Below are 19,752 nucleotides of genomic sequence, written 5' to 3' on the forward strand. Positions count from 1 at the left end.
TAAAAGAGGAAAGAAAAAATATTAAGAGAGATTGAACTCCTTTCTTAAACTCTTTCGCCATCCAAACTCTTTAACCACATATATTTAAACTTTATAATGTCATATCAAATGAGGGGTATTCTTTATTTTTTGAGATATAATTCGAATTATATATATATAAGAAAAAAAAGTTATTAAAAGATGAACAATCCTGCTCGATGAACCAACCCCAAGATTAGATTTTCTACCCTTCCGCGTGAAGAACCAGCCCTAGATTTTTATTTTAATTTTACCAACCCTAGATGTTATTATAATCTGAGCTATAAACCCATCACAACTGCTTGCTGCTCCTCCCAGATAAATAATATTGCTACGCAGCAACCAAACAATCCAATATGACAACACACCAAATAATTTGTCTAACCTTCTTTCATCTGTCTTTAAAAAAATAAAAAATAAAAAATACTTCTTTTATCTCTTTCCGTTAGTAAGAAAACCATGTTGCAATGAATACTCAGTGTTGTATGATACTAGCTACTGGACCAATTTTTATCTTATTTGGTCCTTGATACAATCTAAAAGTCTGCTTTGGAGTCTGTCAAGGGAGATTTCAACAAACACTACATAAACACTACTTGTAAGATACAACTTAGAGACGCTACTTTTCTTTTGGGCACAAAGAGACACGCATTTTTTGGAATTAGAAAGAGACACAATTAACTCTGTCAAATTGGGATAAACAAATTTTTTAAACAAAAGCAAAATTAGTTATATTTTAAAGATTCACTCACCTAATATTGGCTTCAATAATATTTTTCAAATGTGAATTATCACCGTTTTTAATAAAATTTCCAATAGTGATTTCTATTCAAAAGTTATTTTGTGGGTTACATTGAGCCAGCAACTCTAATAGTGATCAAAGGGTACAACACTAAAAATCTCATGTTGGGTCCTTTAATTTTACCTCTTATCTTAATAAATATATTTATATTTAATCAAAATACACTCAAAATAGTGTTGTTTGCTGAACGAACTGTAATGACAACTTGTCGAACTTGTGATGATCTCCAAGAGTAAACCGGTAAAAAAAACATGTGTCAACATGTCAAACTCAATTGAAATACCTTTACGGGAGATGCTCTAAGATTCTACATTTGAACCTTTTTGAGAGGTCTATATTACATTGTGAGAATCCACCCTTAATTAAACTTTTTTGATCGACTAAAATGCTTTAACTAGGGTTTTAGGCTCCAAAATTTTAGACCATAAAAAGACTTCAAAATATTTAACTTAATTATAAATATAAAATATGATAGATTAATTCTAGAGAATTGTTTAGCTTGATTAGTCAAGCTTAGAGCCTCGTATCCTCAAATTCAAATCTTGGAGTCAGTAAAAATTTATTTTTTTATAAGCATTATTATGCTATTATTTTTACTTCAAAAGACCTTGTTATAATATTTGTTTTTGATATCTAAAAATGTTGAGCTGGCCTGTATATTTTGAAGGACCGCAAACATATAATTAAGGCGTGTATATATATTTCATCCTTGCAATTAAGGATCGTTTAAAAATTGATCCATGTATTCGCTAATCCTTGCAATCATTAATCATTTAAAATTTCGTCATTTGACCAACTTAATCACTGATGACGTGGCAATCACTGCCACACATGAAATTTCAATTTTGCCCTTAAGAAGAGGACAAAATATTGAAGAAAGAATTGAAAACCCATGGGTAAAATTGGAATTTCATGTGTGACAGTGATTAAGTGGGGAGAGGGACAAAATTTTAAATGATTAAACAATGCAAGGGTAAATTGCCAGGATTAGCAATTATAGAAACCAATTTTTAAACGACCCCTAATTGCAAGGATGAAATACATATTTAAGCCTATATTTAAATACGATAAAAAATAGTTTATGTACGGATTTGAAATATGATTTTATGGCATGATCCTTTTCCTACTTTAACCAAGGTGATTATCGTGACATTTCACCTCTTTTTTGTGAAATTTCTTTTACTAGCATCATGGCCTAATCTAATTAATATTGTTAGCTACTTTGCACCCAAAATTACGCAAACAAACAATAAGAAAATCTTCACGAAATCCTACCCAATATATCACAAAAAGATGTGTCCTTACCTGAAAATGGACGCAATGTTGACATCGCCAAAGAACAGATCCAAAAATTAGTTTGCAATTAATTCCCATTTCAAATTATGAAGATAGAAAACAAGGAATAAAGAACTCATCTTTTCAATTGTTCACTTCGGGTAAACATATCACATCACTTCAATATAAGAGAGACCACTATGCATTTTGTTAAGTTTATATATGTTCAATCCTCATACTTCATTTTAGATCAGAGCAAACTTCGATGTTAAAGAATACCGACATAAATATTTATAGATTATTTACCGATGAGTATTTAGTATTGACAATATAAATTAGAGACACACTATTGTAAAATATGAGTCAAATTTTTATCAACTAAATCGACTGAAAGACCTCTATGCATGCAAAAATGTCATAATAAAAAATTGCATTGATAGAAAAAAAAGCCATTTATGTTTAATGATAAATATGAAGGGACAAGAAATTAATAAAGGTTGGAGTTGGGACCAAAATGGGGTCCCGTAGAGTTTTATTTGAAATCTTTAGTGGGTCCAATCAAATATAATCTTTTGTAGGGTCCCAAACTCATTCATCTCTTTGGGTAATATATATTAGACAGAGAAATGATATGTGAACATTCAAATTGTACAACCAACAACTTATTTATTATTTTTAATAATATTTTACATGATTTTAATTTCCGTGCTCCTCATAAAATTAAAAGTTGTTGCATTGGTTGTCCAATTTTAAATGTACAAATAACATAGATATTCTAATAATATTTGGAATCTGTTCCCATATTAAGGGTGTCCAAAGCAGAAAGTTTTCTTCCTATGCTACTCCTCGGTCAGTTTGTTCAAAATCCTTTTTCAACACTTGATTGCGGGACCCAATTGTTGTCTGCCACGTGTTTGTTTTTCCATGTGTAGACCTAATTATCTTCTGACAATAACATGGACATAGTTTTAACGTGGTAGCACATGAACCGTCAGATCACATCACTATCATCTACAATTATTTTACTTTGTTTCCTCATTCTTACCTTCCCGTAACTCTTGTTCTTGTAGTAATTGTCTTTGTTGGTTTCTTTTTCTTTTAGGACAATCCAAATAGTATGGTCATAAAGGCCTCTTTGCTTTGGCATCACACACGCCACACCACCAAATAATGAACTACTCTATACGGCAAGAAAGTACATGAAGGCAGCATTTGTATAGAGAGAAAGATATATCTATATGCATCGTCCTCAATAATAGAAGGGAATATTTATTTAGAAAGTGTTTTGAGGGGATACAAGGTTGGTTTGGTGGTTAGGATGAGAGATTTGAGTAATAAGAGTGGTTTCAAATTCAATTCTCACCGTTAACACAAACTAAAAAATTACTAACAATTAACATACCATGTTGGTCGTTTCAAAAGAAAAAATTTACCATGTAATTCAGACAAATGCCTCCACTAAGTTATGGTGAATATTAAGAGAAGTTATACTCTAAGTTATTGATTTTATATACTTTGTAACAAGCGAGCCCTAATATGGGAATGACTCCTTTTTCGTCATAAAAAAAAAAAAGCAAGCCCTAATATCATCATGGCTGGTATTTCATTACACTTTTATTTTAGAGTAAATTACACTCCCCTCTCTTCTAAGATGCTTGAATTACACTCTCATCCCTTCTCATCTTATGTTAAAATATATACTCCCCTCCCCTCTTATTCAAAACATATTAGAAAACTTTACCCTCCCCTAAGAGAAGCTTGAATTACATTCCTCTCCCTTCTTAATTCTTATGTTAAAATCTACACTTTACTCCTTCAATATTTTTTTTTATTTCTAATAATCTAGCAAAAATAACAATAATCTAACACACTTAAAAAAAATAGTATTATGGGTCTATTTTAAAATAATAAGAAATTGAATACATATTTTTCGCTATTTTTTATTCACAATTTCATTATAAATACTCCCTATTATAAAATATGAAACAACTCAAAATAGAATTAAAACATGTGAAATTTTTTAAAGACAATAAAACATTTAAAAGTTAATTTATAATCTAAATTATAAAATCAATAGCAAAATATTCAAATTTAATTATCATTGACATTTAAATTATAAAGAAATGAATTATTTTTTCTAAAATGGTGGTTCAAAATTAATATATATCATAAAAATATTTATTTATGTTAAAATAGATTAACGTGTAGTACATATTTAATTATTAAGGGATCGGGTTGTAATTCAAGTATCTTATAGGGGAGGGGAGTATAAATTTTACTTTGCAAGGGAGGGGAGTGTATATTTTAACATAAGAGGGGAGGGGAATGTAATTCAAGCATCTTTGAGGGTAGGAGAGTGTAATTTACTCTTTATTTTACCCATGGATTCCCTCTAGTTAAAGATAATTTCATTTGAGGTGTGTTGGACACTAATGTGGATGCCTCTCCTAGATAAAATTCAAACATTTGTTTGTCATGTTATGAGAGTGTAACTAGCTCATTCCGCTAAACTAATCCTGTGATATTTACATTTTTTTTAGGCTTAAATATGTCTTTAGTCCTTGCACTTTCATTAGATTTTGATATTGGTCCCTACACTTTTTTTTGTTTGGAATTGGTCCCTGCACTTTATAAAAATATTGGTATTGGTCCCTCTCTTAACTTTCTGTTAAAAAAAACACAACTATTGGTATTGGTTCCTGCACTTTGTAAAAATATTAGTATTGGTCCCTGCACTTTGTAAAAATATTGGTATTGGTGCCACATGGCGTGAAATGATTGGGCCACGTGGCACTCTGTTAGTTTTGTGTTTTTTTTTTTAACAGAAAGTTAACAGAGGGACCAATACCAATATTTTTACAAAGTGTAGGGACCAATGCCAAACAAAAAAAAGTGCAGGGACCAATGCCAAAATTTGATGAAAATGCAGGGACCAATGACACATTTAAACCTTTTTTTTATAGTATTAATTCATTTTTTTTTAAGGAATTATAGTATTAATTCATGGTAATCAAGCATGAAGAGAGATATTTTTCCTTGTAAAAAAAAGGTAATTCTCTAGAAGAAAATCAAGACTTTAAAAATGTCAATGAAAAAAACCTAATTATAGTAAGAATATGGTACGATATATTCTCACTTTATTTCAAATCAAGAAACCCCATCCATTGTTGGGACATATCGATCTGCTTTATCTTATTCATGTTACGCATGATCGTTTAAGATCTCATGTTTGAAACTTTTGACAAAGCCCATCCTAGTTGAAGGTCGTGTGAAAAGAAATTAACATCATTTTTTTCACGGCACATCTTAATTAAGCTTTACAAATACGTGACAGATAAAATGAAAAGATATGGAAGGAAAAAAATAAAAGTGAATGCATGGTCCCCTTCTCCTTAATGTGATTATAATGTTGGATTTTACCGACTTTGGATGACTGAGCAACCTCTTAGTACAGTAGTAAGTGAACATGCATGTATGCTGGTCCATTTCTTTATTCCAAATTAAGACATGTGAACCATATTTATCGATGTGAAGAAAGAGTAAGGAATGAAGATGATAATGTCCACAATCTCCTTACAGATATTGGCTTTGTTTTTTTATCAAAAAATGTCATGATTATACAACAATAATTAAAACATAACTTTTAAATGGTTTATCTTTTTAAATTGAAATGGGGATAGGGATTGATACAGGATTTATTTTTATGGTATGCTTATTTACTTTTACCAATTTAACCACAAATCAAGTAGAAAATCAAGATAATGTGATAGTTATATATGTGTCCTTCAAAAAAAGTAGATATATATGTGTCCTTCAACAACAACAAAAAGGTAATGTGATGGTTGTTCATTTGTCGCAAGTGTTTTATAATTGAATAAGTGGAAAATCAAGATTTAAACTTCGACTCATGTATATTATATCGTCCATATCAACTGAGTTATACTCACGAGAAAGTTTAAAGTCCCTTTTAAAAAAACAATGAGGTAATATTTTTTCTATTATTTGTTTGATTTTATATCATTTAGTTATTAGTATAAAAGAAAAATCTAACAACTGCCTCTAGTGTACTTGTTAAGGAACTAAATATAGTGAAATTATCTTCGAATTTGTGTAGTCAATCTCTTACAAATTTAAGAAATTTTTTTTAATGTACAATTTACTTTTTTTTTCATAACAAGTGTAACAGCCCGATTTTCGCTAAATTTAATTTTGATTGTTTTAATATGTATTTATGTGTGCTTGTGTGTTATTATTTATCATTGGTTGCATTTTAATGGGTTTTAATACAAAAAGGGTAATTTGATCATTTTGTGAGTTAGGGTAAATTAGTAATTTTATGGTGAGAGTTATTTTGTAGTGTTTCAAGTGAGAACCATTATTTTACTAAGTTACTAGTGTGGTAATTAGTTTTGAGCCGGTAAGTGATCGTTGTTATAATTTTACCGTTAAGTGCGGAGAAACATTTTTGAAATAGCGAATGAGTTAGTTAAGCCCACTAAGGCAATAAGGGTTAAGCCCATTTGAGAGGAACCTATATAAGTTCTAGTCTTTAGAGAAAAATAGGTTTTCATTCATTTCATAAAAATGTGAGAGAGGTAGAGAGAGAAGGTTCAAGAGAATGAGCAAAAGGGTTACAAGGGAGAAAGCTTGAAGAACTAAGAGGTGATAGAGATTCTAGGAGCTAAATTGAAGTTTTTGCTAGGATTATTGCTTATTGAGGTAGGGGGTTAGATTTCAATCATAATCTCTTAGTTGTAGCTTCTACCCTAATTCTATGCATAAGTGCTTAATTGAAATAAATGATTATTTTGAATTTAATTGATAAAATTCGTGTTTGTGCTTTGATGTGATGTTTAGGTATATGAATTTATTGATAATCAAGTTGTTGATGATGAAATTACATGTTCAATATATGTTTATATGTATACTTTGTTGATTTTGCTCAAATTGGCATAAATTAGCGTTGTTGTTGTTGATTGTGATGAATTCATGTTTAAATAAAGTTGTTGTTGAATTAGATATGTTGTTGTTGTTGATTTGTATCATGAGTATTCCATTTTGTGAAGTTGTAGTTTGAATTGGTGAAGTTGTGTTAAGTGGTTCATGTGAAGGACCAAAATGAATTTTGTTACATGAGGTTGTTGACTGAATTTTTGATGTTGTTGGATGAATTGAGCCTAGATGAATTTCTGTTTTCATGTTGTGGTTGTGTTAGTTGAATCGTTTGGGAGAAAATGGGTTTTTCGTGTGAAATGTCGATGTTTAAGCGTTTTCGCCAATAAGTGATTATGTGAGGTTTTGGAAAATGATTCTTGGGATGGTTTAAACTTGAAATTTCTGTAGATTATGATAGAGCTAAGTGTCAGGAGCGTGTGGGCGAAAGCGGCATCAAAATTTGATTAACGGTTTGAATTTTATGCGCGAAATAGTGAAAACGGAAAAACGAAGAAAAAGTTGTGTTGTCGAACGAGCACGGCCGTGCGTGTGCATGGCACGGGCCATGTGTACACTCTGCCTTTTTTGGCATGGCCGTGCGTGTGCACGGCACGGGCCGTGCGTGCTATCAGAACTTCGATTTTCTGCGTTTTGTGCTTTTTCACCCATTTCTGTTTTGAATTGGTCTTTGGTGTAAACATGAAAGTTTTAGATAATTTTGTTATCTTTTCAATGGATTTGGTTTGACTTGAAAATATTTTATGGATTTTGAGTTATGATGAAAACACTTCAAGAGGGTCTTGAAGAAATTTTAAGGAAACTTAGCATAACTATTTCCAAGTCAACCCAAAACTTATGGTTTGTTTCCAAGTTTCAAAACGTGAGTATTAAGAGTCCTATTAGGATGTTAAAGAGTAATTAATCTATGTCTTGTTGAATCAAACTTAATTTTCTTTGATAGTGATTTGGTTTTGCAAAAGGATACGAACTTGTCGTAACTTTGTAATTTTGAAGTTTTTGTCGTAGTCGGCCGATGAAACGCACGTGTATATTCAACTACACTCATATGTGATCTAAGTATATACATAGTCGAGGCCCTAGAATTTATTTACTTGGTTTTGGTTCATTTGTCTCAATTGTTTTAAAGTTGTAAAATGAGAGACGAACTTTGTCGGACATAATATTTAAGATCAAATACTTGGCAAATATTTTGTGGATAGTTGGTTATGATTATATGGAGATATTTGAATGATTGATAGGTGTTGAATATGATGTTTCTCATAGTGTGAAGTATTTTCTCCTTTATTTGGATGGTGATAAATCATATGATGTTGTTGAATTATATGATGAAGTTGATATTTGTGAATAAATATATGCTAATTGATTGTGATAATGTCGGTGAATGCATATATGTTAAGTAATGGCGATTTGTTGATGATTGCATATATGCTAAATGTTTGGTGATGATTATTTGATGAATGAATTGTGACAAACATGGTTATTTTTTGTTGTTGATTGAACATGTTAAATATAGATTGTTGGTGGTGAATCCGCACATGCTAATTTTGATGATGATATTGTTGGTGAATGCATGTATGCAAATTGAATGTGATATATGATATTATATCCAATGGTGTTACTGAATGTGTTGTTGAATATATGTATTGGTGTTGAGTCATATATTCATGCATACATGTTGATGATGTTTTTGTTGCATCATGAGTTGAAGACTTTGTCGTAGTTGATGGATTTTATATCCGTGTTAATGATGTTTTTGTTGCATCATGAGTTGACGACTTTGTCGTAGTTGATGGTATCGTGTGCATATAGAAATCGTGTCTAAGTGCATAATGATGATTTGGAATGAGTCATAAATGTTTTTATGCTCGTTGTTGATGTGATTGGTGATTGACTTAATTGTGACATAATTGAATATGTGACATTGGTGAAATTTGTTGAATGTCGTGATTATGTGGATTCATGTATATGTACATTGGTGGACTTTATTGACGGTTGTGAATAATTAAACTATGCTCTAATTGCATGCCTTATTTATTTGTGCTTATACACTTGGTGAAACAATTTAATGATAATTATTTTGGTAATAGTAATGAAGTGAGAATCGTATATGTATATGTATATATATGATGTGGTGATTTCTTTGATAATGATGATTGTTTGCTTATAATTTTGAAATGATGAATCATACTTGTTGAGTTAAGTATGCTAATTGAAGAATAAGGTGAGTAATCCTTTCATTGATTAATTGTTGATATATGATGAGCTTATGTCGATGTCTTGATTAAGGATTGAGATGGTTATGTATGTGTGTTATGCATGAAATCCTTGAAATGTTTATGTTTGTTTATGTTGATTATGATTGATGTGAAGCTTACCCCCCAGTGGTTTTGAGCGCCTACTTGTTTGTATGAATGGGTAGACCGAGTGCAGGAGTAGTTTGTTTTTGGTGAGTGCTTGAATAGCAGGAGCTAATCTTCGTTATCGTTTCTTGGAGTCCTAGATTTATGCTCTGATTAGGACGTTGGTCTTTTTGTCTTTGTTGGATTTATTTATTATTGAGATTTTATTCATATGTCAGGACTTGGAGAATTTATGTGATAATGTATTTTGATCTCTTGACATATATACTTTTGAGGTGTATGATTTATATCTGATGCGACTGTTAAGAATTTTTATATATGCATGATTGATTTGGTTTTTGTTGAAGACGTAGCAGCGTCTATTTCTTGAATAAATGTTTTATTCGCGTGTTTTATCACTTTAATATAAATAGGGCGTTACAACAAGTATGGATGTAAATGAATATTCATTTGTACGTATAGTATGATCTTTATGTCCGCTCTCTTGAATCTATATGATATATGTTCCTTGAATGTATATGATATATGTTCCCACATCATATTTGTTGGATATCCTCTAAGTGGTTAATCCACAGATTTTGAGTTATCAACAAGTATATATAAATATCCATGGATAATATTTTTTTTAAAAGTATTAATTTCTTTTTTAAAAGAATTTGTTTTTATAACTACCTAAAATTTAACCATCACATTCATTCTCTTCTTTTCACCAAAACATAATAATATCCTTGCATAATAATATCCATACACTTCATTTGCAGCCAAAAAATCTAATATTCAAGCTGCTAAAATATCCTTGCATAATAAAAACAAAAAAGGTTCATCCAAGCTGCTAAAAATAAGAAAGTTCCTTGCTTTAACAACCAACTCATGACATGTAACAAAAACAAAAACATAAAAATTAGGTTTTTTTTTTTGTTGATTGACGTTGAAAGAATATTTACTTACTCTTATATATATATATATATATATATATATATATATATATATATATATATATATATATATATATATAATTTATTCATTTTAATAACTTGTTATTGAGGTGAAAAATGTAATTTTAGGGGGCTTAAAGATATATGAGGGGGTCTAAAAAGAAATCTTCCAAAATTTAGTGTCAAACCGAGCCTACGATTTCAGCCGCGATTTTGGACCTGAACTGACCCGAACCGACCCATTGTCCCTGCTCTTTTTCTCCATCTTTCTCTATGACATGACAGCCAAGCTTGCGGTGGCCGAACGTGAAACGCACGAGAGAGAGAGAAGGAACGTTGCTGGTGGACTTTTACGTTACACCAAGTGGTAAAACAATAAATTACTGTTCTAAAATTATCCAACGTAACTGTAAGCAAGCAGTTATAGTTGGTGAGAGTGAGTAGTTTGGTGAAGGGTAGAAATGGAAATTGAATAAAAATTTGTCTGGAACAAAGAATCCATGTCTCGTGCGTGTACTTGTTCACCTTAATAACAATAACAATAACTTATCTTCTTCCATCATTCACTTTCACCTTATTGGTTGTTATCTAGATTCTCTCTCTCTCTCTCAGTTTCCGCACCTTCTTTCACATTTCCACGCCTCATTCTCCGATCTCAATCATCAATTATGGCTTCTTCTTCAACAATCCCAAACACACCCTTAACCTTAAATTCTCATACCTACGTTGATCTTAAACCAGCACTACCATTGAAGAACTATTTGAGCTTCTCTTCATCAAAGCGTCGACCTCCATGTCTTTTTACTGTCAGAGCTAGTGACGCAGATTTTGAAGCCGCTGTTGTCGCTGGTAATGTGCCGGATGCGCCTCCTGTACCGCCTACACCGGCTGCACCTGCTGGAACGCCAGTGGTCACTTCACTTGTGAGTATTACTGCCAAATCAAACTGCATTGCTAAAGAATGGTTCAATTGATTTTTGTGTGTTTTGGTTTTCTTTCAGCCAATTCAGAGGCGTCCTCGTCGTAATAGAAGATCAGCTACACATCGATCGGCGTTTCAGGAAACAACTTTATCACCTGCTAATTTTGTTTATCCACTTTTTATACACGAGGGTTAGTTTTTTTTTATTGCTTGTGCTGTTTATTCAGTAGAGCTTTTGTGATTGTTAATTATATATATATATATATATATATACGCATACAATGTTAGCTTCTATGTGTGAGTTAGGTTGTGATGTAGTGTGTTTTTTATGATTCGACTTAGATTATGAGAATATTTGAACCCTTTTTGCAGGTGAGGAGGACACCCCTATTGGTGCTATGCCCGGATGCTACAGGCTTGGTTGGAGACATGGACTTATTGAAGAGGTTTTTATCTGCCAACTCTGTGTCTCATACATACTCATGCACAGTTTCAATAAAATCCCCTCTTTGCCGTTTGACTGAAATATTAACCCCTTTGAGACCTCAGGCATTGTTTTTATGTTTTGAATTTTAAATATTAGCTAAGAAAATGGTTATGAAGTGGGACTTTGAATTTGTAGCAGGATTAATCACAAGCTAATGTGATCAAACCATTCAAAAGTGATATTGAATCGGGATAAAACACGTCTATTGCTGTAAACAAAGCATGTTTAAAGGGATGTGCAGACTTTTTTTTTTGCATAATTTTGTTCTTTATCTATTTGGTCTGGGAGTTCGGACAGATTTTGTTGGATATTTTACTTCCAATGCTGAATCTTGTCATTACATTGCTTGCTTGTTTCTGGAGAACTTTTTTCTTTCTTAATTTGAATATTTTTTTTAAGTTATAACTGATGAGTATTCTAACCCACACAGACATAAAACCTTTTCTTTTTTATCTTCCTAAACTGCATGGGTGATGGTGGCATTATTCTTGTTATCCCTTAGTATTGAATTTTAGTTTAATTTCAGTGAGCATTTTGTAATTCAGGTTGCAAAAGCACGGGATGTTGGTGTTAACAGTGTTGTGCTCTTCCCCAAAATTCCAGATGCTTTGAAGGTTCTATTTTTCTCTCACACTTACCATAAATTTTTGGTTAGAATATATGTAATCTAGTCTTACAAGTTTCCCCTTTTAGACCCCCACAGGAGATGAAGCATACAATGAGAATGGCTTAGTGCCTCGAACTATACGACTACTTAAGGATAAATACCCTGATCTTGTAAGTGAACACAGTTTTATGATTTGAGAATGTGATATTTTTCTGGTGCATGTAAGAAGATTAATCCAATATCCTTGTTCAACTTTTGTTCAGGTTATTTATACAGATGTTGCATTAGACCCATATTCTTCAGATGGGCATGACGGCATTGTTAGAGAAGATGGTACACTAAGAACTTTTCCTTTTGCAGTCAAAATCTTTTTCTCAAACCTTTACAGAACATGATTCATTTCATTGGCTTATAATTCATAAGAAATGTTCTGTGAATGTGAAGCATATAATCTAAACATTTTACATTTGGATGATGGAATTTGTAAGTCATGCCAGCAGCATACTTCTAGCATTAGTTTAATACTTGCTGAATATGTTTTCAGTGTGTGTACCTTTAATATTATTCCTGGAAAAGAAATTAAAAAAGAAATCGTCGGGAATTAAATTGTGGCTTTACCTCCTTCCTGTATGAACTTGTGTTGGTAAAAGCCTAGGAGCTATTTGCATGATTTGAACTATTCTTGAAAGAAGTGGCATGTGGCCTTTCTTGATTGTAGTCAATAAAGTACTAATTATAATGTATATCCTTAATATCTTGTAGGAGTTATCATGAATGATGAGACTGTTCATCAGCTTTGTAAACAAGCTGTAGCCCAGGTAATATAACTACATCTTTCATGTGTACATCTTCAACTAGGAAGTTACCATTATTTTGTTCAGGGATTCTTGAACAAATTACTCACATTCTATGTTCCAAAGTTTTTCTTGCTACACTTCTATATCTGCACTAAGACACAGCATAATTTAGTTTGTTTTTTTTACTGTATAAAAGGCTCGTGCTGGAGCAGATGTGGTCAGCCCCAGCGATATGATGGATGGTCGTGTTGGAGCGATGCGAGCAGCTCTCGATGCTGAAGGCTTTCAGCATGTTTCTATAATGTCATATACAGCAAAGTAATTTGATCGCTTGGCAATTTCCTTTTCCTTATCTTACTTTCTGTTTTTGCCTGGCATGCATTGGAAATTATTGAAGATTATGTCAGTTACCTGAGCTTTAGAAATAAGTTTAGTAAAAAGAAGGAAATTATTTGAAAATTGAAATCGACAATTGCTAAAGATGGGCATTTTTTTTTTTATTGATCTGGTATAAACTTACAAGATTGTATTAAGAAGGATCTAGACTTGGAATCGATGGCTATCTATTATAGGTTGTAGCATTGGGTATCAGTGAAGATGTGTAAAATTTGTGGCATATTAATAATAATTTTATAAGTGAAGCATTGCCATCATGCACAGGCTGGTTTCTTTCTTATGCAAGTTATGGACAATTTTATCTTAATTTCACCAATAACCATAGCGTTCAAATTCCTTTAGTTATGCATCTTGTAGCTGCCGTGAGCATCTCACTATATTTGCTAATTTCTACTTGTCACTGATTTGCTCACTGGAGAACCAATTCTACAAAAGCAGAAATTATGTCTAACAAGATGGATCGGTGGATGTTGATGTTAGTATCATGCATATTTTCTTGTCAGTTATATAGCTCAGTCCTAATTTATGTCATTTATCGGTTGCCAACAGGTACGCGAGTTCATTTTATGGCCCATTTAGGGAAGCATTGGACTCAAACCCCCGTTTTGGAGATAAAAAGACGTATGTGTTATCTTGAAATTGAACTTAATATCAAATATGTACTCTATTTTAAATTATTGATTCTTACTTTGCCATATACTTGGTCTGGCTGAACAAAAGCTATCAGATGAACCCGGCAAATTATAGAGAGGCTTTGACTGAGATGAGGGAAGATGAAACTGAAGGAGCCGACATCCTCTTGGTTGGTTTAGTTTTATTTGTGTCTTTATGAATACGATCATAGTTAAGAATGGAACTCATCTTCTCATTTTTGCACTGACTTTGGAACATTTGCATGTGCAGGTGAAGCCTGGTCTTCCCTATTTGGATATCATCAGGCTACTCAGGGATAATTCTCCACTTCCAATTGCAGCATACCAGGTTCTTCTCTGGCCCATTTTAGCTGTAGTAAAAATATTTCTGCTGAAAAGTTGATCAATTATTCAACTAATTATGACCAATGAATGCGTCATTAAGCTAGATACTCATTACAGAAGCCTGTCAATAATACACAACAATGATCCTTATATTTTTATACCAAGCTGGGTCACAATCACAAGTTTTATGGTTGCTTCAACGGTTATTGTTTTTATGCTGTTTTGCTATTAAGTGTCATCAAATTTTACTCTGATTCTTTCCCAAAATGGTTGGTTGGGAATTTGTTTGTGCAGTGATCATATATCTGCTGTCTTGTGTAATTGTTTGGGAATCTGAACTGCATATGCTGGTTATAACATTTTAACTGCCGAAACAAATGAACAAGATTTTAAAGTTGCTCAAATTGAAGAAGAAGCTTGTTTGATAGTAATTTTACAGTTTTTCTAAAACACTTTTACTGAAAAAAAAATTGGATGTCTGTGTTTTAGAAAGATCAGTCGACTTTTTTCTTCCTCTTCCATTACCCATTTGCAAGGTCTGGAGCTTCGTTTAGACTGGAAAATACGTGATAAGAAGATAAATACAAACGCAGTTGGTAAAGAATGAGAACAAGTATACGATAACAACATACAAATATTGTTCTTCATAGATAGTATCAATGGTGTGATGCTCGACACCCTACCCTTAAGTTTAAAGCTGTCAATTAGAGAAACCTTGGTTTTATGTGAATGATGATAAGATATATTTCTGAGCAGTTTGAAAACATGTTTGCTTTGCTTTATTAATTTGAACCCCCTTCATATAATCCGTCTTAATTTACGGAACAGGTTTCTGGTGAGTACTCTATGATTAAAGCTGGTGGTGCGCTGAAAATGATTGACGAAGAAAAGGTCATGATGGAGTCATTATTGTGCCTCCGACGGGCCGGTGCTGACATCATCCTAACATATTTTGCTCTACAAGCTGCCAGATGTTTGTGTGGAGAGAAGAGGTAAGAATCTTCAAATATGTAGGACAATTTTCTTCCCAGAAGGCTAAAGAGCTCAAAGCATTTGCCAGTGTGCAGGGTTCAAATTATATGCTGAGATTTTTTTTTCCCCCAAAACGTGTTGTAGTTTTTGTCAACCCATTATTATCTTATAAACGTTGTAATTTACTCAACTGCAGAATAAACAGTACTGTATAAATGACAGAATGTACACAACATCAGAATAATTAGAACTGTAATGCATTAGTGCTTTAATAAAGTCAACTTTTTGCAGTAAATGTTTATGATCCATTAGCTTTCTGCCTGTCATGTAGAATGCAGTTTATGGTATAAATCATGCACTGTAGGATATGATTGGTTCGTAGTTTCATGAGTTAAATTCACAAGGACGCTTATTTCTATCTTCGTCCCAAATTACAAGACTCTTTAGAAAATTTTTGTTGACCCTTTTTACAAGACTCTTTTGTTATTTTCAACTACATTAATTATTTATTTACTAACATACACTTATTTATTTTACATATTTTTCTTCAATCAGCAATAAATACTGTTTTTTTTAGGAAAAAAAAATAAAAAAATACTTTGTGAAAATATAAACCAACTCCCTTTTTAAAGGATATAATTGTAAAAACAATAGTAATTTCAAACAAATTGAATATTATAATCAATTTTTTTAATTCTCTATTTAATCAAAAGGGTCCTGGAATTAGGGTCCTGTAATTAGGGACAGATATAGTATTATTTTTAAATGAAAAGATTAGCTTCTTATCCAAAAAAATAGACATCGGCGGTCACAAACTTCTTTGTTTTTTTTTTTTTACGATCACAAACTTCCTTTGTTTTAAAATAAACGTTGTTATTTAATCTAAAAGTAGTAATTTAATTATAAAAAAAAAATATGAGCATTGTTTCAAATGCAATAAAATTGACAAATGACATGACACTTGTATTAAACTAATTTTACTAACCATTGTAGTTAAACATATTCTTTTCAATGTAATTTTTTTTTTTCTTAACTAGCGATCATGTGACATTAGTTAACACGATCTGAAAAAGATATTGTAAACGACGTCCATAAAATTTATGAAAGCGGATTTCACACGACCTCCTAAGTTTAAGATGATTTTTTTCCTTAAAAAAAATAGTGGTGAAAACGTTCATACATCAATAACATTTTTTTTTAAGGGATCAATAACATTTTTTTTAAATGGTTAATCCATATCAGTAACATGAACTTAAAAAAGAAAGAGATGACAAGTAAGAATTTTATTCCTTAAAAAAAAAAGTAAAGATTTTATTGGCTCATAAAAAAGGTACTCCATCCGTTTTAAAATGAGTGTCACTTTAGCCAAAAAAAAAAATTCTAAATGAATGTCACTTTACATTTCCATTAATTTTTTTCTTCCAGCTTTACCCTCTCCAACTTTTCTCTCATAATTTTCAATGCAACTTTAAATTTGTCTTTTTCTTATAAAGTAAAGGCAATTTAATAAAAGTGTTATGTCTAATGATTATTTCATTCCATTCCTTAATTCGTGTGCAAATAGCTAAAGCGACACTAATTTTAAAACGGAGGGAGTAATAAATTAAAAGAGGAACTTATATTTGGAAATGGTATGATTGCAAACTGTAACATTTGTTTCAAGGCTTGACCCATACCCTTTTGCTCAAACCCAGCCAATACATACACACCAACATTTCTCTCCTTATATATAGACACCATAGGCTACAACCTTTTCGTTTCAGTTCAAAATTGTTCCTTCATCATTTCATTTCAATTCTGTAACGTATTGGTTTTGCTAAGTTATAAGTTACAATCTTGTGTCACATAGATATGTATCCACATCCAGCGGCTAGGGCGGTAAGTTGACTCAAACATTAGTTTTATTCTTTGATGCACAGATCACAACACAGACCACTAATAATTCTAGAAAAAAAATCACATAATTTTAGTATAATTATATATATGTCGGTGCCTATGTTGTACACATCACGGTGTGTGCTTCATAGGTTTTATTTAACCTTTCGGTTATTGATCTATCAATTTTTTTTTTTTCTCTTTTTCTTGTTTGATTTTTTATATCACCAATTATTAATTGTTTGTTATACTTGATGTCCAGCCTAATCACGGGTATTATTACCCACAACCACAGTATCCATATCATCATCAACCAAATGTTATTTATGACGAGGATTATAATATTGTGGAAAGAAATCCATATCCATTTGATGGTCCATATTTTGATAGAAGAATGGTGGAACCTAGTCATCCTATGAGAGCTGGTCAAATTGGATATGATCGTCATGGAAGATTAAGGCCTTATCCCTTTTATGATTCAAGGTATTCTTTTCATGGAAGAGTTGATCCTTACACTAGCTATCAAGCTTACTATGAGACACCACTATTGGCATTCCCTCAACCACCACCACCAGCATCGGTTCACCCATTTTGGACTCCAAGTTCGTGCACTATTATGTGACCTAGTTAATTAGTTTTCTAGGGTTTTTAATAATTTAGATGCTCCCCGTAATTTTTTTGGGTTTAGAAGCATTTTTAGTTTCTTTGAGTTATATTAACCTCTATTATCAAAAGAGGATTATAAGATATGCAATTTGGTTTTTTTGGCTTGTTTCTCTTTTTAGCTTTTGTTTCTGTTTCCATGTTTCAATTCCTGGTTTTTTATTGTATTTGGGTTGGAGTGCCTTTGAACTCAATTTTCTATATATTATTAACTTCATCCAACAAAAAATTGCAACTTTTTTGAAACAAATGTAATTACGGTTGTTACTCCTATCTCCCAAGAATTTTATTTGACAAAAATGTTGACAAAGGCTTGTACTTTTACGTTATTCATATTGGTTTTTTGAGAGGTAGGTTACTCATACTTGTTGTATTTTATAAGTATTTTGAGACCAAATCTTAAAAATCTATGTATTAAGTAAATTTTGATGCATTGATTCTTCTCAATCAAATCCCTTGTATAACGGGAGATTTCTAAAATTCGGTTTTTATTTCTTTTTCTGAAAAGGAATTTTTTTTATTTGTGTAGAAAAAAGGATGTTTTAATTAAGCATTAATTAATTCAATAAAAACGTATCATTCTTCATAAATAATCAAATCAATGAATCCTTTAACGACTTTTCGATAAATAAATTCATAAATAATCAAAGGGTCATGTTAACCGATGCCCCAGACTAACTAAACATACCAAAATAGGAAACTCATCAAACAAATTACTCGCCTTCTATGTTCCAAAGTTTTTCTTGCTACACTTCTACCCGCACCAAGACATTAACATAATTTAGTTTGTATCCTTATTTATTTATTTTGTTAGTTCTGCAGCAATTTAACCTAATTTTTTCCCGCTCATTTGCTTTATTAGGTTTGCAATAATTTAACCTAACAAATTCATCTACAAAAATGCATCGCACCAATTTAATTCCTATCCTCTTGCCTTTTTTTTTTTTTTTTGAACGAAATATTTTTTACACTTATTTGATGTTGCACGATTGTTCTAGAAACTATGACAATATCGATGATTACGTTTGATGCCTTCTGTTCTATACTTTTTTTTTTTTTTTGACAACTTTTTGTACACTTTCTTTTTTAAGAAAATATTTTGTACACTTATTTAATACTAAAAAAAACATCACACCAATTTCATTCATATTCTCTTACTTTTTTTTTTACAATATTTTATACACTTATCCTTATTAATTTTGTTAAGTCTTCCTTATCTCAAATTATTATTTTCTTTTATTATGATTTTCCTATATACTTTTGTTGTAGGGACGATGCATGTGTTATAGTAAAAAAATGAAAATGTACTAAATTTTGTGCGCAACTTTGAGGCATTTCAAAGGAAGAGGTGATGAGACAATAAAAAGAGGATAATATTTATGGTCACTCACCAAAATAGAACTGTATACCTTTGAGTATATGTACTTTGGGAGCTTTCATGTTTTCCTTATATTAATTTCATGCTTTTATTTTTGTTTTGTTTTTCTTTTATTTTAATTTCACGATTCCACCTCTCTTCTATTTCACATGTTTTTGAATTGAAAAAAGTCTGACAAATAACTTATTGTTTATTATTTATAAATTGAACTCACAACTAATATATTAGACATTCGTACCAATATTTAAAAACTCTATGTTTAAAGTATATCTACTATTAAACATAACTGTATAAATATTGCTCGGGGGTTGCCCGGGTAGAGGTCTAGTTTT

At 31.6% G+C, this 19,752-nt stretch overlaps 2 protein-coding genes across 4 annotated transcripts; both read left to right on the top strand.

Annotated features, from left to right (window-relative positions):
• Positions 1-10,865: 10,865 nt before the first annotated feature.
• LOC11422203 (delta-aminolevulinic acid dehydratase, chloroplastic) lies at positions 10,866-15,815 on the top strand. Of its 3 annotated transcripts, XR_005645251.1 has the most exons (13): positions 10,868-11,269; positions 11,348-11,459; positions 11,641-11,714; positions 12,301-12,369; positions 12,449-12,532; positions 12,626-12,695; positions 13,125-13,180; positions 13,356-13,477; positions 14,105-14,176; positions 14,276-14,357; positions 14,459-14,536; positions 15,361-15,613; positions 15,700-15,815. XR_005645251.1 is itself a non-coding variant. In XM_039831640.1 (12 exons), exons 1-12 carry the CDS (start codon positions 11,015-11,017, stop codon positions 15,084-15,086), a joined length of 1,092 nt encoding a protein of 363 aa, XP_039687574.1. In that variant the 5' UTR covers positions 10,866-11,014; the 3' UTR covers positions 15,087-15,139. The 3 variants fall into 3 exon arrangements, 2 of the variants coding, with proteins under 2 accessions (XP_039687574.1, XP_003602068.1); XM_039831640.1 differs by lacking the exons at positions 15,361-15,613; positions 15,700-15,815 and adding an exon at positions 15,069-15,139 and having other exon boundaries at positions 10,866-11,269; XM_003602020.4 differs by having other exon boundaries at positions 15,361-15,799.
• A 1,440-nt stretch (positions 15,816-17,255) lies between these two features.
• Positions 17,256-18,259, top strand: LOC11419135 (uncharacterized). The gene is made up of 2 exons (XM_024778008.2): positions 17,256-17,382; positions 17,642-18,259. The coding sequence occupies exons 1-2, from the start codon at positions 17,356-17,358 to the stop codon at positions 17,999-18,001; spliced, it is 387 nt and encodes a 128-aa protein (XP_024633776.1). The 5' UTR covers positions 17,256-17,355; the 3' UTR covers positions 18,002-18,259.
• Positions 18,260-19,752: the final 1,493 nt, after the last annotated feature.

The sequence above is a fragment of the Medicago truncatula genome, chromosome 3, assembly GCF_003473485.1.
Source record: "Medicago truncatula cultivar Jemalong A17 chromosome 3, MtrunA17r5.0-ANR, whole genome shotgun sequence".
Classification (NCBI taxonomy): Eukaryota; Viridiplantae; Streptophyta; class Magnoliopsida; order Fabales; family Fabaceae; genus Medicago; species Medicago truncatula.

Excerpts from the sequence above, each read along its gene's own strand:
- LOC11422203 (XM_003602020.4), top strand. The coding sequence starts at position 11,015 with ATGGCTTCTTCTTCAACAATCCCAAACACACCCTTAACCTTAAATTCT. Across the intron at positions 11,715-12,300 it reads GACATGGACTTATTGAAGAG|GTTGCAAAAGCACGGGATGT; the intron begins GTTTTTATCTGC and ends TTTGTAATTCAG. Across the intron at positions 14,358-14,458 it reads AAGGAGCCGACATCCTCTTG|GTGAAGCCTGGTCTTCCCTA; the intron begins GTTGGTTTAGTT and ends TTGCATGTGCAG.
- LOC11419135 (XM_024778008.2), top strand. The coding sequence starts at position 17,356 with ATGTATCCACATCCAGCGGCTAGGGCG. Across the intron at positions 17,383-17,641 it reads CACATCCAGCGGCTAGGGCG|CCTAATCACGGGTATTATTA; the intron begins GTAAGTTGACTC and ends CTTGATGTCCAG.